General features: G+C 41.2%; 1 protein-coding gene across 1 annotated transcript; it reads right to left on the reverse strand.

Moving 5' to 3' along the window:
- Positions 1 to 10056: 10056 nt before the first annotated feature.
- On the reverse strand, positions 10057 to 17300 carry LOC125378955 (lectin BRA-3-like). Its single transcript, XM_048394946.1, has 4 exons — positions 17104 to 17300; positions 13945 to 14087; positions 11199 to 11312; positions 10057 to 10458 (listed from the first exon to the last, which is right to left on the reverse strand). Exons 1-4 carry the CDS (start codon positions 17298 to 17300, stop codon positions 10241 to 10243), a joined length of 672 nt encoding a protein of 223 aa, XP_048250903.1. The 3' UTR covers positions 10057 to 10240.
- Positions 17301 to 18116: the final 816 nt, after the last annotated feature.

An 18116-nucleotide genomic window follows, 5' to 3' on the forward strand; every position in this document is an offset into this window, starting at 1 on the left:
GTGAAAAATCCACAGTCATTTAGGACTGATTTCAAATTCATCTTGAATGCTGTTGAACAGTATGAAGTTCGTAAAATAGTTCCTGGATGGATTCACAAACCACACCAAAATTATATTGTGTACGTATGTGAATCCTCCACCATGAAGCAATTTTCTTGCGAACACTTTGGTTACTCCAGGCAAGTCGTGCTAATTTGTGATCAGCACTGTATGGGTCTTCTGGACCTGTATCCTTTTAGCCGATTTCTGACGGCTCTGGTGCCACTGTTTCTTTAAAGATGTGCTGAAGTCCCATTGGCAGCGCCTAACAAGACTCGACAATACTCTATCCTCTCTTCTTGTTGTCTTACGGGGTCTGCTAGGTCTTAGACGATCTTTCACACTATTGGTAGCCCTGAGTCTTGTAATGATGTCAAGATTGCGCCCAAGTTGACGTCCAATTTGTCTGAAGGACACTCCTGCATTTCTCATGCCACTAAGCTGCCATCTTGTTGCCTCTGACAACTGACTTCGTGCCGTGACTATTAGGTTCGCGAATACACACTACCACCTGAAAGGAGACAGTGGGGTGTGTAATGATCTCAAACTTGACTTCAACAATGTTGTTGGTTTGACATTGCCCGTGCCTTGTGTCTCATTGCACATGCATTACATGTCTCCAGAAAAAAGTCATGCTCTACAGCAAGAGGCAACATGTCACAATGATCAAACAGACACTACCTGTTTTCTTAAGTCACAGAATTATCGGTCTATGATTTAGGTGTTGATTAATAAAAATATATTTGTGTATAGTTAAAATCAGTCTATATATTCTTTCCTTGTCTGTTACAATGGGATCAACTCGACTCAGTATTGCTGGTGACATGCTCACATCTCTGCCTGCGGTGTTTCAATAACTGCCTCATGTTATCTGATAAATTACCATGGGCTGGCTGTAATATTAAGCCTATTGCGAACACCTTAATATATTATATCTTTGGGAATCACACGGTCTCTCTCGACTTGGCTCAACATCCACATAAGTCCGAATAACAGCCCGGGCGATGTTATGCCACTCCTGTACAAGCACCACAAACATTACCTGAAGTGTGTGTTGCAGTGGTTGACGTTGACGGACATGTCGATCGAGCACGTCTCACAGATGTTCAATAGGGGACAAGTCTGGCGAACGGGCAGGCCAGGGTAGCGTAGTCAAGTTATTCTGACGCAGAAACTTGCGGGTAGTGGCGTTGTCCTGCTGAAAGATGCCGACAGTGATGAAGGGGTCAACGTTGCGCTGCAGGATCTCGTCTCGGTAGCGTAGCCCATTCAGAGCACCACCCACTCTCACAAGTGCTGTCCTGCCTCCATGATCCAGGTCGTCCTGACCTTGGCTTGTCACGAACGTTGCCAATGATGTTGTAACGTCTCAACAATTTAGAGATGGTCCATCTGGTCACACCTGTCACCTGCACCACATGCTGAGGTGTTTCACCCCCTTGCAGTCAGCCGATCGCGTTGTTGCCATGTATTTCTGATAGACATGGCATTTTATCAGCTTATTTTCCGAATTTCTTCGTGTCAGCGGTCATTGTCCTTGCCTTTTAAGACTTGCTGACAGAGGAACTGTCACAACAGTTCAGACAAATGCATACTTAAAGTTTATGACATTGTAGCTGCGTTTGTGCGAATTGCTCCATTACGACGTCACAACGTTACGTTTCAGTCACTCTGTTTTCTCGAAAGTTTTCTGAAATTTGAAGATTACTTAAGAAATCAAATACAATTTATTGAACACATAAACGATGTCAAATGACATTAACTGCCTGTGGAAAGAATCTATAATGTATGTGTCCCATATATAGTTTTCAGAAAACCATATTCTGTGTTTCAGCTTCAAGTAACCCAAGCCAGGATCCAAGCCGGGGCAAGGGGGTTGTCGGGCTCCCAGTGCGTGGATCGATACTAATCTTGTAAATCTCTTGACTGTCTTGTTCAGACTCGATTGTTTACAGACCACCGTCATAAACCTGGAATAATGCTGAGTGCGGCGATAAACTTCAAACAAACAAGCTGATATAATCCAGTGTTATATCAAATTATCATAATAATTTCAAGCAGTAATCGGACTGACATTATCATCTTGAAAATGGTCAGTTCATCAAACGTTGTCACTATCCATCCACACATAAAATCATGTTACAACTGCTGGATGTAACAGAAAAAAAAATGTTAAACATTAAATACATAATCCTTAATTACATGAACCAGCTGTGGTCAGTTTCCTTAATTGTTGTATTGTTGTCAGCCATATTGGAAGTGTTTTATGACATATAAATGTTCTTGTCATGTATCAACACTTCGAGGTGTGAACAATGTAGATTTTTGACGAAGATGTTGGAATGTCTACAGAGTTTACTTTGCGAGACAGCGACTCCATCACCAGCAGACTGCCACGACCTCTATGTCGCCAGCAGGGATTGGAAAATGACGGATGGAAAGCGGAACCAGTCTACAGGGAATGTTAACTGTAAATCGGGAAGGTACAGCAAGACACCGGTGATGTGGGCAGCATACGGCGGACACAGAGAAGTGTTGGAGCTCCTTGTGAATAAAGGCGCTGATGTATCAATGGTGGACTCTGGAGGTAACAACCTCTTTTTCTCGGCCTGTCTTGGTGGACACGTGGAGGCGGTGAACGTGGTGGACATCAACGCCAGGATTGAGGGTGGGTGGACAGAGGTCAATTGGGCAAGACGCGGGAAACATCAGTGAGTTGTGGATCTCATGGTGACATCAGTGTAGTGTTTGTGTGGACAGTGAAGGAGGAAGGCATCACTGACAGTAACGTGATGTGCCGTTGGTCCTGGTTTATATTTCAGTTTTCAGATGAACATGTTTGTTGTTTTTAAAGATAAATGTTTTGCTTTTCGAACATTTTGTCATTTGTTGTGTTTGTAACTTCTCTTGATCAGGTAAGAAAATGGTTTACTGGGGGTAATTATAGAGGATGCGCGCGATTGGTATGTAAACATCCCATCTCGGGATTATTATTCTTTGTTAATTTTATGTCATAAGTTTATGATTAATCGTGAAACAGACAACAACTGTTAGTTTACATCTCGCTGCACTCTGTGACCTCAGACTGAGCGGCGGTTCACCCAGCTGATGTGGCATAAAATGTAGAATGGCAGTGACGTCACGAGTATTGCTCTGCAGCCAAGGCCTTATCATACCAAAGTGAGCGGGTGTTTTCTCTGCGGATATCAGTAATTCACAAAGCGGGACAATGCCAGGTTTATGACATATCATCTGCTCACATTCCCTAATTGCCAGGGGACCATTTATGGTCCCGCTAAAATGTCAACAGTGACATATACGTAACTATTTTGGTATCGGACAACCAATTTGAAAAGGAAATCTGATCAGACTGGTCAGAAAGATTTACTGTTCCCACTGTACAGGTATTGGTGTAAGAGAACTCATGTTTAGTCAGGAAGTTTTTAACTCAATAATTACATATATTCATCGACTGTGTCATGGCGAATTAGCACAGCATTTAAGACGAAACAACAGTGTGGACTGTTTTTATGTTTATTATACTAATTAACAGAACATATTTGCATCTAAGATATAGAAAGACATCTATGATCGTTAATATTAACTTGGTACAAGTCGGAGGCAGGAAGTTCTACACGTAAACATTAAATGTTCCAGCTCAAAGTGATCGACATTGCACGTTCACATCATATTATATATATATATATATAGATGTGTCTCGTGAAATATCATGTTTCTCTCATAAAAAATATGCGCCACTAATAAAAATATCAGTCACTCGATGAGGGAAACATTATATTTCATGAGACACATCTATATATACACCATGGCTGTCTTCCAATCTTCATATTTCACCGATGTTTTGCATTCATGCTGGCTAGACACTGAGAAAGGACTAACACTGTAGGCTATATATTACACTGCACAACTAAGCCTTTTCTTAATACATGTGACACATCCTCAATTACAAAATCTTCCTGCCATCTGTTACAGAAATCCATACTGGATGGCGCTAAATAATTCAGATTTTTTTATCAATTTTCCTCAATATAATAACATGGTGTGAACATCCGATACAATGCCAAAAAGCAAAGTAATCATCGGTCAATGACGTATGATTTTCCCAATGACCTAAGTTATACTCAATTGACAGTCAGTTACGTTACTGAAGGGCAGATCCTCCTCCTCGTCCCGTCATCTGAGCGGTTTGTTATTCACTGGAGATCCGACATTGACGTTTGAAAAGAATGCTCCACTTGAGAAGCACGCCCCACTTGATGAGTTCTGCCAAAAGAGCCGATTCCTCATGGAAAAGTTGTTGAAGGCCGCTGGCACACTAGGAGCACGACCACCAAGTTGTTTATAGCACAGACTGCGTGCAGAGCGCCCCATTGTGGACTTTGTTTTATTGACAGATTTATTTTCTGCTCGTCTAATAATCTTGTCGGCACCACATGCAACATACACGGAACAACAAAAGTTCCAGCGACATTGAATACGATATAATGCAAAGTTATGTTTTGTACCAAATCTGAAACAATGTTTTTGTTTGCAACAGATACAAGACTCCTGTAAGTTTTCAAATGGTTTAATTTGCCTTACTGACTTCAGAAAATGCGTGATTTCATAAAAAGAACAAAAAACATGAACATGCCAAAATGTCAATTTACAAATCAATATTGTGTGTGTCCACCTCTCGTTACGATGCAGGCAACACAATGTCATCTCATGGAATGGATCAGGCGTCGCACAAAGTCCTGTGGGATATCTGTCCATATCTGCTGGAGCATATTTCCAAGTTCCTGGAGTGTCTGTGTAACACGTGGTTGACGTCGAAGGTGCACATGGCGCCATCTCATCCCACATGTGGTCGATTGGTGAGAGATAAGGGGAGCGAGCCAGCCAGGGATGACATTCACGTTATTTTGTTGAAGAGAATCATGAACAAGTTGAGCAATATGAGGCCGGGCGTTGTCATGTTGGAAGGTAATGCCTGGGCCATGACGACACAAAACGGTAGAACAACAGGGCAGATGATCTCGTCGCCTTAGCGCTGTCCATTGATATTTCCATCTACCACTATCAAACGGGTCCTCTGTCTTGCTCTAATCCCACCTCATGCCATAACACTGCCCCGAACCCATCTTCTGCCATGACACAATGATTGACGGAACGTTCACCTTGACGTCAGTACACTCGAATCCGTTCATTGCTGTGGCTGAGGTGAAAACGAGACCTGTCAGTTGATAGAACTTCGAGTATTATAGAATATTTTTATCTATTCATTTCACATTTTATTGTTTTTTTTCAATATATTTAAAAACAACAACCACCCAAAAACTAAATGAGAACTATTACTATTGAAAAGATCCCAAATAGATGATTATTTGAAATAAGTATCCCATCTGATGTTCCTCCTTACAAAACGTGACTGGTCACAAATAACCTCTGGAATGCTAATAGCATTAATGCTTTTGTTTAGACAGAGTGTAATCGTTTCTGTGAAGCCGGTATCGGCTCACGAAGGGCTTGCATTTGAATCTCTGTAGAATCAACCCAAAGGTTGATCGGCTTACTGCCGTTGCGGATTAAAAAAAAGAAGATTTTCTGATGAACTGATGAACAAATAGAAGAATACGTTCCAAAGTCCTCTGCAATTCCACACATACCTAAACCATGTTTTCACGATGACTGCCAACAAAATTGGGCGGTGAGAGAAAAGGCAGAACGTTTTTCCGTCGCCATCCTTTGATCAACAATTTGAATGAGTTTTAAGTTTTAAGCACTTTGATTGGCGTACATTTAGACAAACAAACAAAGTCCAATGTCCAATGTGTGTAACATGATTCAAAAAGGGAACTAAATCTGGTATGCACTATCTGAAAATATTGGGACCAACTACTAACTCATAAATCAGATGTTGCTTGGTGAAAAGTTGGCTGAGCTCTCTTCCTCATCTAGATATGTACCTGTTGTCATCAGTATCATCTATATCAATTTGATACAATATTTTTCTGATAATTCGACACCCAGCTAATAGCTGTTTGACGACCATTATCAGCCATGACAAGGGAAGATGAGATTGCATCAGAAAAGGTAAAAAAATCTCTTCAACAGTTTGTTTGTTAACTTTATGTTATCTTTAATAATTACACCAGCTATTCAATATATCCCTCTAAAAGGGATTTTTAATGGTAAGAAACTTAATATTTGCACCAAACAAGGAAAATATGTTTTGATTGAGAATTATTAAATGTTGACAAGGTCGTTTTTGGTAAACTTCTTCTTAAAAATGAATGAATAAATCAATGAATTAATAAATTTGCAGGTTTCAATCATTCTCAGACCAGCTTCTTCATTTTTCCTATTCAAAACGGATTGCTTTGGTTTGATTTATTATTCCAAATGAGTAGATAGAAATAGTTTATTTAACTTTCCAATAAAACCTCGGGTTGGTTTGGAAGTGCTTATTTTGACTGAGCCAGAATCTTAGTGAACATGACCTACCTTATAATGTTTAATTTATTTTTTTCTAGCTCCCTAATAATCTATTAATATGTTCGTAGTTTTTTCTTGTATTTATTAACCATAGATCGTGTGATATGGGACTAAATATTATTCAATAAGTATCAAAGTTTACCTCATGCCAGTAGTTTAGTGTTGCTTCCTGCCAGTAAACCTATCCAAATAGCTTTAGTCATGTCTATATCTTCCTCAAGGCCAGAGTTTATGTAAACTATATTAAAATTATCTATGCAGCTCTAAGAAACTCTTCAGAGCCATCTAAACATAAATGTGTATCATCTAGAGATTGACCTAATTTATACTCCACAGCGTTTATTGTTATTCCTTTTAAGCTTGTCTTATTCCTAATCATTATTCCTGGTATCTACGCTACAAGCAAAATAAGTAATGGTTAAAGTGGGTCTTCTTGCCTACATCCTCTTTGGTTCTGAAAATATATTGGAGAAATATATCCATTTGGTAGAGTTATGATACATTCTTATTTAAGATTTTAACCCATTTCATGACATTTGGTATGAAACCAAATTATTTCGTAACCAAGTCAATTAATCGTTTGGAAACTGTGTCAAATCCTTTTCAAAAACAATAAGTAACAATAAGTAACAATAAGTAATAAGCTAAAAAAGCTCTGCCCTTTTTTGTTCTTTCAGCTACACACATGATATCATACATGCTTCCATCATTTTCACTTATCCATGAACAAGGTATAAAGCCGGTTTGGTTAATATGAATTAATGTGTCCAACGTTTTCTTAATTCTGATTTCTAAACAAGAGCTTAAACTTGTAAAATCGGTCGCCTGTTTTTCAGATACTTTCTGTCTTTCAGAATACATGTAATTATTCCTTTAACTATAGGTAAGATTATGTGATTAATCTGATTTTTGTATATACATATATATATATATATATATATATATATATATATATATACCTAAAAATCCATACACCTAAGTCATTCCAAAATAATGAAAAACAATCAACTGCGGACACATTCAGGCAAGGGCATTTGTTTACAACTTTTACGAGTTCAAACATTTCAACAGGTTTTTCAGTGCTATCCGCAAGTGATTGTAGCCACCATCTGATGCTTGTCTGATTTCAAAAGTGTGTTCCCTATCAGAACTTCTAGATGAATACAGGATTTTGTAAAGTTCTTTCTGTTCAGGCAGTATTTTCTATCCTTCAGTGACACCTTCACCATTGGCATTTGTTAAAATATTAATGGTCTTATTGGTGTAAGTTCAGTTTTCCATGTGACGGCTTTTCCCACTGAATCCTACTTCTTATTTGCCTTCCCCTTTCTGCATCATCCTTTAACTATTCAAATTCTAATAAATGTGTAACATCATTATCGGGTGTGTTTTACAACATTTACAACAAAACAAGTACTCACAAATCATCCAGTATTCATGACATTGTTCCAACACTAAGCATGCACGCCATTTCACAGGTCACCACACCTGTGAAGAATAGAGACCGGTTAGGATAGATCTTCAGCAACCAATGTGTATGGTAAGAGGCGACTTACGGGAACAGGTGGTTAAGCTCGCCGACTTGGCTGATAGCATGTTATCGCATCCAAATTAAGTAGATCGATGCTCATGATGTCACTGGACTTTTTGGTTCAGACTCGATTATTTACAGACGGCCATCCTAAAGCTTGATTACTGCTGCGTGGGGTGTTTAACAGAAAACAAATAAAGTCACCTCGTTATAATGAAGGCCGGTAGTCACATACTACCACGCCTTACACAGCAACAGCCATGACACCACAGTGTAATTTTATTTTTAAAAAATAGAACGGCAGAAACGATGAAATATACATGTAAACGCCTGTGCACATTGAATCTCAGAGGCAAAATAGTTGTAAAGAATATCGTGTCCCCATGTTTTCAGAACTTGCAAAACCAATTTGAGCTGTTTTAAATTTGATAATGTTATCTGGCATTAAGGCATAATAAAATAACCAAACGACTTTATTTACACTGCCTCTGTGTGTTAATTTTGTATTTACCACATTTTGTCCTCACCTGGTTAATGCCGGGGAAGATTTATATCTACGATTATAATCTGTCCCATGCATCGGGTAACTTCTATGAGAAGGTGCCAAAGTTCACCCGCAATCATTATTGCTTCATTAGAGGATAAAAACTATTCACAACTGCTGTGAGTGGTCAGTTGTAATCACAAAGGCATCCGGTCATTAGAAAAAACAAGCCAAATGCATTGGTCAGTGTCAAATACAAAATACAAAGGTGATTAGCTGAAGCCAGTAATAATACTAATATATATTCACCCAGCAGTGACAAAGCATTAGGGACGATGAGCTTGTCTTGACTTGATGAAGGTGTGAGACAGAATGTGTGAGAGATCAGGCACACGCGCTCTTGACCCACTTGTCCAATGCTGTAAGACGCTATACAATGAGAGACCAGTCTCGCCGTTTGTGGGCGTTTACATCCCACTGTAGCATCTAAATACTAGTAAAGCAAGTTCCTGACTGCTTAGATTAAATTGCATAACATTACTGACGACTAATCACAGCCCAAATACAACGCAATGAGTTTCTACCGTATCTTAACAAAAACGAAGTAACTCAGTGACATTTTTTGGTAACCAATAAACACACTGAAATATGAACAAACCAAAATGTTGAAGTCTCCAAAATTGTCAAACAATCAGTTTTACATCACATACATTCAAGTTCACGTGCATTCAACTTAACTTGTCTCCTGGCGGTAGTGAAGGCAGGGAATCACAGTACAAAAGATGTTACGAGTCCTTTTACGCGGGCTTCAGTAACTTTGCCCAAGCTCGCAAAAAGCCGGGGTTCTAAAGCAGGAATTAAAAATCCACAATAGGCCATCCTGACTGATTAAATATGGACACAAACTGAATGTCGAACATGCTCTAATAAACTCAAACAAATAAATAATCTGATCTAACAAATTTGTATTAACAAAAGTAGTATTATACTATAATTTGAAGTTTATATTTAGTTACTATTTAGTTTGAAATTGCTAAGTAAACTTCATATAACTAAACCAACTTGATAGTATACAGGTACACAGGTAGTTCTGTCTTAATGTACTGACACAAGATATATATATATATATATACAGACGGATAGATAGATAGACAAAATACCAAAGTCCAAAGATGAGCTGCATAATTTATTCAACCGGTATCAAAGATGCGATTTTCAAGAGAACAGAGATACCGTTACCCTGTTTTGACGTCACAGTGATATATGTATATATGTATTCCAATCAAAAGAAGTTAAACAACTCGTGCTTGTTTAATATGTTAATCTGTGGTTGGGCTTTGGGGTATTCCTTTTCATCCATGGGTTGCATCCCTGTGAGTCCCTCATATGTTTCTGGGCATGTTATGTATCCACATGACATCTCCTTCACACAACAAGGCATCTGTCTATTCTTATCCCATCTCCACGGTATGTCAGTGCGGTCAGTTACACTGGTTAATGAGGCTTGGTACTTAGTGACAGAGAGTTAAATGTAAGAGGGATAAATGTGTATGTGAAAAGTTGCTTATGTCTAAGATCTGCATCACTTCTCACGCCATGCTGTAACTGAAATGCTTGTCTGTCTGTTGACATACCACCGTGATTGGATAGGAAGGTTCTGCAGGCATTATTTGGTGAACATGTTCAAATCACATTTCACACACAAACCAGCGTACTTCACTACAGTCATCATCGTTCCATACAGACCCAACCGTCTGTGAAAGGATCGGGACACAGTCCTCGTGCTGGCCTCCATATGTAAAGCTGGGCTCCCCTTTGTACCAGTTCGTGTACGTCGGGACGGAACCGTCAGTCCATCTGTAGACGTTTGACCTGGTCGTGTCCCGCAGTCCAATCCAGGGAAGCTCTGAAACACCAACTGGAGGGAATGAGGGGCAGGTGTGACTGACGGGAGAGTGAGACGGAGGGTTGTGTGAGTGGGGGAATGATGTGAAGACGCGACAGTATCGAGATTTTGTTTTTCTGTTTGGGCTTTGCCCAGAGGATGGATGTGACTGACGGAAGTGTGTGACTGATTTGTTGATGTGAGTAACGGGAGGGCGTGATTGAACTTAAGGTTTTGTGTAAATCACGAGAGGGTGTGACTGATGAAAGAGTGTGATTGACCGGAATGTCTGACTTATTGGCTGGTGCGACTGTATGACTGACGGGAGAATATGTTTTACAGAAGGTGGTGATTGAACTGTTTTTAACTTATGTTACTGTGTAACTGATGGGAGGGGGCAGACGAGGGTAATGACGGACTAGAGGTTTTGATTGATTGGTTTGTGTGACTGACACATCTTTTGACACAACTATATTCCAGCTATATGACGGCGATCTGTAAATAATCGAATCTTGTCCCCTGACACTCTAGTGATTGACATCATGAGCATCGATCTACACAATTGGGATACGATGACATGAATAAACCAAATCAGCGACCCGTACCACCCGATCGCGTTTCTCGACTCTTACGCCAATGAATAGTTGCCTTTGATGACAAGAATTGGTTGCTTAGACTTGGATAGTGTCGGATTTTAGTCTCACACATGTTGATTACAGAAATCTGTAGAAATCAGAGGCTATCTACACAGTTTCACTAACTTTGGTTTTTGTAGTCTTTGAAGTTGAACAAGCCTCTGACGATGTCCTGTTTCTCCGCTGTGTCAATCTTGACCAGTGGCGCGCCGTCAGACCTGCACATCTCTAAGGCTCCGTCTCATGTACGTCCCACATTGTATCTCTTCAGATGGATCTCGCCCCCCTCAACATGGAAAGTCGTGTATCGCTTTTCTTCAGCTGAATGTTGAACATGGAACTCACTCACATTACGAAACAGTAATGGGCCAACTTACTGCAAATATATACTCAACAACACGAGTTCCCGTGACACCAATATTTAAGTGCATTTTCAAACAAGTAAAGTTTAGTTTTCATTAGTGTAGTACATGAATGGAACCAAGTCCCATAAACACAACTGCTACAGAAAAGCATGCATTCCACGAATGGAATGGGTATAAAAACGTGTGGTAACGGGATTCCATATGCATTGTTTAGCATCGTGCTGACAACAACCACTCTGAAAAACAACAAAAGTACGCAATAATTCGACATTACGAAATGCCACGCCTGTCCGAAAATTAGCGCCTGCAAGCCATTGATATGCTTCAAGCAGGATAGAGTCAACGTGATGTTGAAGAAAATTTAACGTCCACAGAAACACCATATGGTGTTTATGACAACGTTGGCAACAGGCGAATGCAGTCAGAGACCATCAATTGAGTCGCAGGCCACGCGTAACCAATAATCAATGAAAACCGGCCCTGTTGTTCTACCGTTTTTGTGTCGTCATGGCCCAGGCATTACCTTTAAAGATGAGATCACCCGGCCTGATATTGCTCGACTTGTCCAGGATTCCCTTTAACAAAACAACGTGAATGTCATTCCCTGGCCGGCTCGTTCCCCTGATCTCTCAGCAATCGATGCCCATGTGGGATGAGATGCATCGGCGCCTTCGACGTCAACCACGTGTTCCACAGACACTCCAGGAACTTCGAAACGTGCTGCAGCAGATATGGACAGATATCCCACAGGAATTTGTGCGACGCCTGGTCAATTCCGTGAGACGAAGATTTGTTGCTTGCATCGTAACCAGAGGTGGACACACGCGCTTTTGAATTGTAAATTGACATTTTGGCATGTTCATGGTTTTGTTTTTATGAAATCATGCATTTTCTAAGGACATTATGGCAAATTAAACCATTTAAACACTTAAAGTAGTCTTTTATCTCTTGCAAACCGAAATTATTTCAGATTTGGTTAAAAACATAACTTTGCAGTAAATCGTATTCAATGTCACAGGAACTTTTGTTGTACATAAATATATATTTATCATATAATGGGTAGGCTTCTCGGCAGGATAAAGCCAACGGATAAAAACAATATGCAAGAGATGCAAATATCAAAGGTCAAGTAGGACTACTTTCACTGTTAATAAAAAAAAACATGGGGTCGACCTGGTCATTTGTTGATCGAGTCAGAATTAACCATCGGCAATCTGGATAAACTACAGGGATAATTGCTATCAATATCAAAATAACTAGTCTAATATACTGAAAAACAGTGTCTAACTGTGACGTAGCTAAGGCATTTTATAAGTTTTGGCAACTTTGGAGATATAAATTTCGAAACAATTTTGCGAGGGCACGAGGCCTAGCCAAGCAGGATCAGTAGCCATATCTGTGCTTGAGGCCTCTGCGGCTTGAAACCTTCTCAACAAATTAAAGTATTTGGATTTTGCCGAAATATGTTTGAATTGTTACCTTGTTTCGTTTTGTCGATGTGTGTACATCTAACTACGCTTCTTAACGTTATAACAGGACAGACTGACTGTCAACAACGCGTGACCGTGGCCGTGACGTCTCATAGACTAGGGTTAGGGTAGCTTCCCTATGACAGCGGACAGACCAATGGATTGCCGCGAAAGGCAATTAAAAACAACTGTTGTTTTGCGTATATGTGAGAGAGAGAGAGCACAGTCATGTCCTTACTCTCAGGCACAATATAGTAATGATGAATAAATGAGTGAAGATTGAACAGAGTTTTGTATATATACGCTCAAAACATTTGGAAGAGATATAGCATTTTCAGGTAAGGTGTAATCTCCTCTCATAATATGGGATCATGAAAGCTTTTGACCACGACACAGGAAACTCCCCATTATCGTTTTGAGAATTGAAAAACAATCACGAAAATATTATTGCCTGGTAATTTTAACACTTTGACAATAGTGTAACCTTCCCAAGCCGCCTTATTAGCCTTAAGTTTGTTTATTCTAACATGTATTTCAATTTTACCAACCCGTTCATCTATTATATCAGTCAAAGGCGACCTTTCAAATTGGTTCGACGGGATAAAATCCTCGAAAGCTGAATCGTTGATGTGGTCATTTCGGCCAGTGAGTGAGTGAGTGAGTGAGGGAGGGAGTGAAGAAATTTTCTCCAACACATTGTACGCCTGCGGGGAATCGAACAGGGTCTTTGGCGTTACTCTGAAATAGACAAACGGGTGTATGTCATCAGCAAAGAGACGTAATTCGGCTTTTACCTAGGTTCACGTTGTACCAATCCAATCATTAATTTTAATCGTCTAAACGTCATGGCAGTGGGGAATCAGAGTTAGAATATATCCTTAGAAAACTATGAAGGTCGTAAGAGGCTTCATAATGGATCGGGTGGTTAACTTTCGATCCACGTTTCAGACACCCTTACACATTAGCATCAATTGGTTGGGAATAGCCATTGGAAATTATGTAACTGATATGAGTACAATTAAATGAAATTCCACTTACTGTCCAAAATTGCATATCGACATGAATCATCTGAAACTCGGCCAACTGACACTGGACTCCCGTCTGTCACACCGAGGTGGCCGTACATGGTACAGTGGGAGGTGGTACGCTTGTACTCCAGGGCGAGACATCCGGGAAGAACACTGCATTCGACATTGCATTTCAAGAGAGATACAGCACTAACTGCGTATACAGCCGTTAGTTTATCATCAAAAGGTTTGTCAATTGTCTTAAAACTTCTTCCAACTACTTTTGCTTCTTGTAGTGAGGCCCCCAGTAGTATTAACACAGGCACAGCCACTGAGAACATAGAGCACGTAATATGTTTCTGTTGAAGCAGTGTCAGACCGACTGAGTGTCGCGTTTGTTCTATATGAATGACAAACGCAACCTACAGCCCTGCTCAAAACCAATATCTCCCCCCCCCCCCCCCCCCCCACACACACACACACACACACACAGACACGAACTGGGAACTATTACGTACCAGCAGAGTTCTGTGTCAATCCTAGTATTAACACAGGCAAAGCCACTGAGAACATAGTGCACGTAATATATTTCTGTTGAAGCAGTGTCAGACAGACTGAGAGTGACGTTTGTTCAATATACATGACTAACGCAACCTACAGTACTGCTTAAAACTAATCTTCCCGCGTTTATGATATGATGCTGGTAACAGTTACTTCACATATTCACATACACGCACACACAAACGCACACACACACACACACACACACACACACGCACGCACGCACGCACCAACACACACAAACACGATATATACATTAACACAAACACAACATGCATACCTAGTTACACAAATATATAAACATAAACACACACACAAATAGAAACATACAGAGACACACACAGATACACACAAATAGAGACACACATATACACACAAACAACACACCGAGTCTCACAGAGAGATACGCACGCATGCACGAACAAAACCAACTGAGAAACACAGAGAAACATATAGCGAGGTACACTCAGATGCAAACACACACATACAAAATCACACACAGAGATCCATCCACAGACAAGACACTCAGACACTCTCACATGTACACACACATGTACACACAGACACACACGCACACACACACACACACGCACTCACACACACATTAAAACCGGGATCATGGTTTTCTGAAAAGATCGATGCATGTCATTGTATCCCAATTTCGTAGATCGGTGCTCATGATTCATATACATAGTCCTAGAAGTGGAGTATTATTAAACACAACGTCGTCTATTGTAGCCAAAGTATTAATAATGCAATTGTTATAGAACTGAAACGGGTGAAACTGTTACGGTCGTAATTGATCGAACCTTTTTCATGCATCTCTTTAGTGACATACTCCATTAGATGGCATAGTTTATAGCACGCGTATCTATTAACATTATTCAGTAAGTGGGGCGATTACGTTTGAAACTATACTGAACCAAACTAAAAAATTCACAATCCTAAAATTTTTAACATTTTGACCAGTTATCATTGTGGGCCCTCATTGTGTATTTAAACAGTATTGACCACGTTTTGTCTTCAGATAACACCCGTTTATGTCCAGGTGAATTGATCAAAATCATGTGCACGGCAATATAGTGGCAAAAGTGATTTTTTCATGTGCAACTGGTCACGTGGCCATATACCGCACGTCTTTTCAGCAATACTTGTTAGCAGTCATGAACAAAAAAAGAAAAACCCAAGAAAACAAAAGTCTTTACGGCCATTTGTCATGCCATGCCTTTCAAATGTGCAACGTGAACGTGTCATCGGCATGTTGCAGACGGGAACGTCCGAAGCTGAAGTCGCAAGGACGATTGGTTGTCGTCGACGGACTGTTTATGATTTGCAGACGCGTCTACAGCAAACGGGTACCACCGCTAATCGCCCTCGGCCATGTCGACCATGTGTGACGTCACATACAGAGGATCGTCAGAATGTCTTACGTCACCTACGTAACCGAATTTAGACGGCTACATCGAATCCACGCTTGTTTTATAGGAGAGGCACTGACACCCTGCCTCCCGGTTGGTTCCCCAGGCCGCAGCTCCGATTGGTTCGATCTGGGGCCTGGCCCGCACCTCGGTTTTCCAAAACGGACCGACCCCTGTGTTTCTTTTCCATAGGAAATGGATTTTACCATGGGAGAGAAAGCACAACCCCGGGTTCGGCTAATCAGAGCCCCGCCTGGTCCGAGCGCGGCTTCTGATTAGTCGACAACCCAGGCTTCCGATTGGTCCGATTTCGATCGTTTTTTTCTTCTTCTGGGGTAGCCTTGGTATTTTTTGAGGTAGACGGTCGTCTGAATGCTAAAGGAAGGTGGACCTTCATAGGTAGACATGAACGTGGGAATGCCTACGTGATGTACGTTGTGACACTCCCATCGGAATGTCCTGTGTGTGAGTGTGTGTGTGTGTGTGTGTGTATGTCTTCAAACAGACGTTGACGTTGATGCATAGAAAAGCGTGTGGTCAATCACATTTTATTGTCCTGTGTGTGTGTGTGTGTGTATCGAGTCGTATCGTATTGAGATGAATAGAGAAAGATCGATACACCTGCGTGACGTTTGCACACGTCATGCACTTCGTGTCGCGATGTGAACGTCATGGTTGTACTTTGTGTGTGGTCATGCAAACGTCGTACCCTGTGCGTGTATGTGTTTTCAAATGATTATTATTATTATTATTATTATTGAAGGATACCGAGGTGTTGACACTCGTGTAAGTCGACAGGCGTACTGGGACAGGTGTTTTCTTGCACACGTGATGTTTGACGTGGCGTAGTACGTGTCTCTATTGATCTATTGATCTATTGATCTAACTCTATTTATATCTATTTATATCTATGTTTTGTATTTTTAGACGTGTACCTCCAAGAGGTGTAGGGGGGAGGGTGTGGGTTCTTTGTTTTGGATGGTCGTTGTTTGGCAAAGCAAAGGAGGAAAGTTGTCTTTTGGGTGAGATGGGTGGCCCTGAAAAGGGCCGTTTTGGGGAAGAAACACTTTTCTGCTGCTGCTGCTGTCCACTTGTGGGTTCAACCAAGAAAATATTTTTTTAACAGGAACTTGAACGGGAACTTGAACGGGAACGCAGGAATACGGTAAACGTCCTCCTAGGCAGCCGGCCGCGCTACGTCATTCCTGTACCTCTGTTTCCGGTGTTTCAACAGGCCGGTTAGCTTGAGGTAATCGCAGTCTGGGGACCACTTGTGATGTGCCCCCCAAGGATCGTCGTGGGGTGCCCATTGTCTCAGCCGCACCACACATTGGAAACAGCACACACCATCGGCACCCTGAGTGTAGACAAAGCCCGCATGGGCCATCTCTTCAGCAGTCTGGTACATTTGCGTGGGCCACGCCTCAAACGAAGCGAGCCTTCTTTCAAAGCGTAGATAATAGTGCGATGGCGTTTGACTGAGCAGTGACACCGCCTCCTCGGCATACTCCAACATCCACGAGGTTCTGCACTATCCATCACCGCATCTTCACCACGCATCGTCGTCGTACCACTCTTCTTTGTTTCAGCCATTCTTGATAATTTTATCTTTTTCACTAGTGACACTGACCCACTCGAATCCACACTTGTTTTATAGGAGAAGAACCGGATCGAAACTCACTGCTTCCTGGTTGGTCCAAAACGCAGCGCACCGATTGGTTCGTTCCGGGGCCTGGTCCGCACCTCGGTTTTCTAAAACGACCCGACCCTTGTGTTTCTTTTCCATAGGAAATGGATTTTACCATGGGAGAGAAAGCACAACTCGGCTCGGCTGCTGTCTTCTGATTGGTCGGTGCTGTCTTCTGATTGGTCGACAACCCAGGCTTCGGATTGGTCCGATTTCGATCCTGTTTTGGGGGAAGGGTTGTCCATCCATCAGACGTTCACCACCTCTTAGAGTACAGACGTTCACCAGACGCACATCGCTATCATGATAACCAAAGTACGCCCTATCGTTTGGAGAGGAAAGATACCACCCGTTCCAGACGGTTAAGAACCGCTAATCATACCTATCGTTTGACTTTCAACCCAGACTACTTGGACACCGTACCACCGGAACGCATCCCCATGGAACTGCCAGCTTTATTTGACAGGGTGATCGATGACTTTTATGAACAGATGTCAGGTCAGAAGGGAGATCGTATTGGTCTAGGTATCGATCATC

This window comes from Haliotis rufescens, unplaced genomic scaffold (assembly GCF_023055435.1).
Source record: "Haliotis rufescens isolate VD_foot unplaced genomic scaffold, xgHalRufe1.0.p SCAF_134, whole genome shotgun sequence".
NCBI classification, from domain to species: Eukaryota; Metazoa; Mollusca; class Gastropoda; order Lepetellida; family Haliotidae; genus Haliotis; species Haliotis rufescens.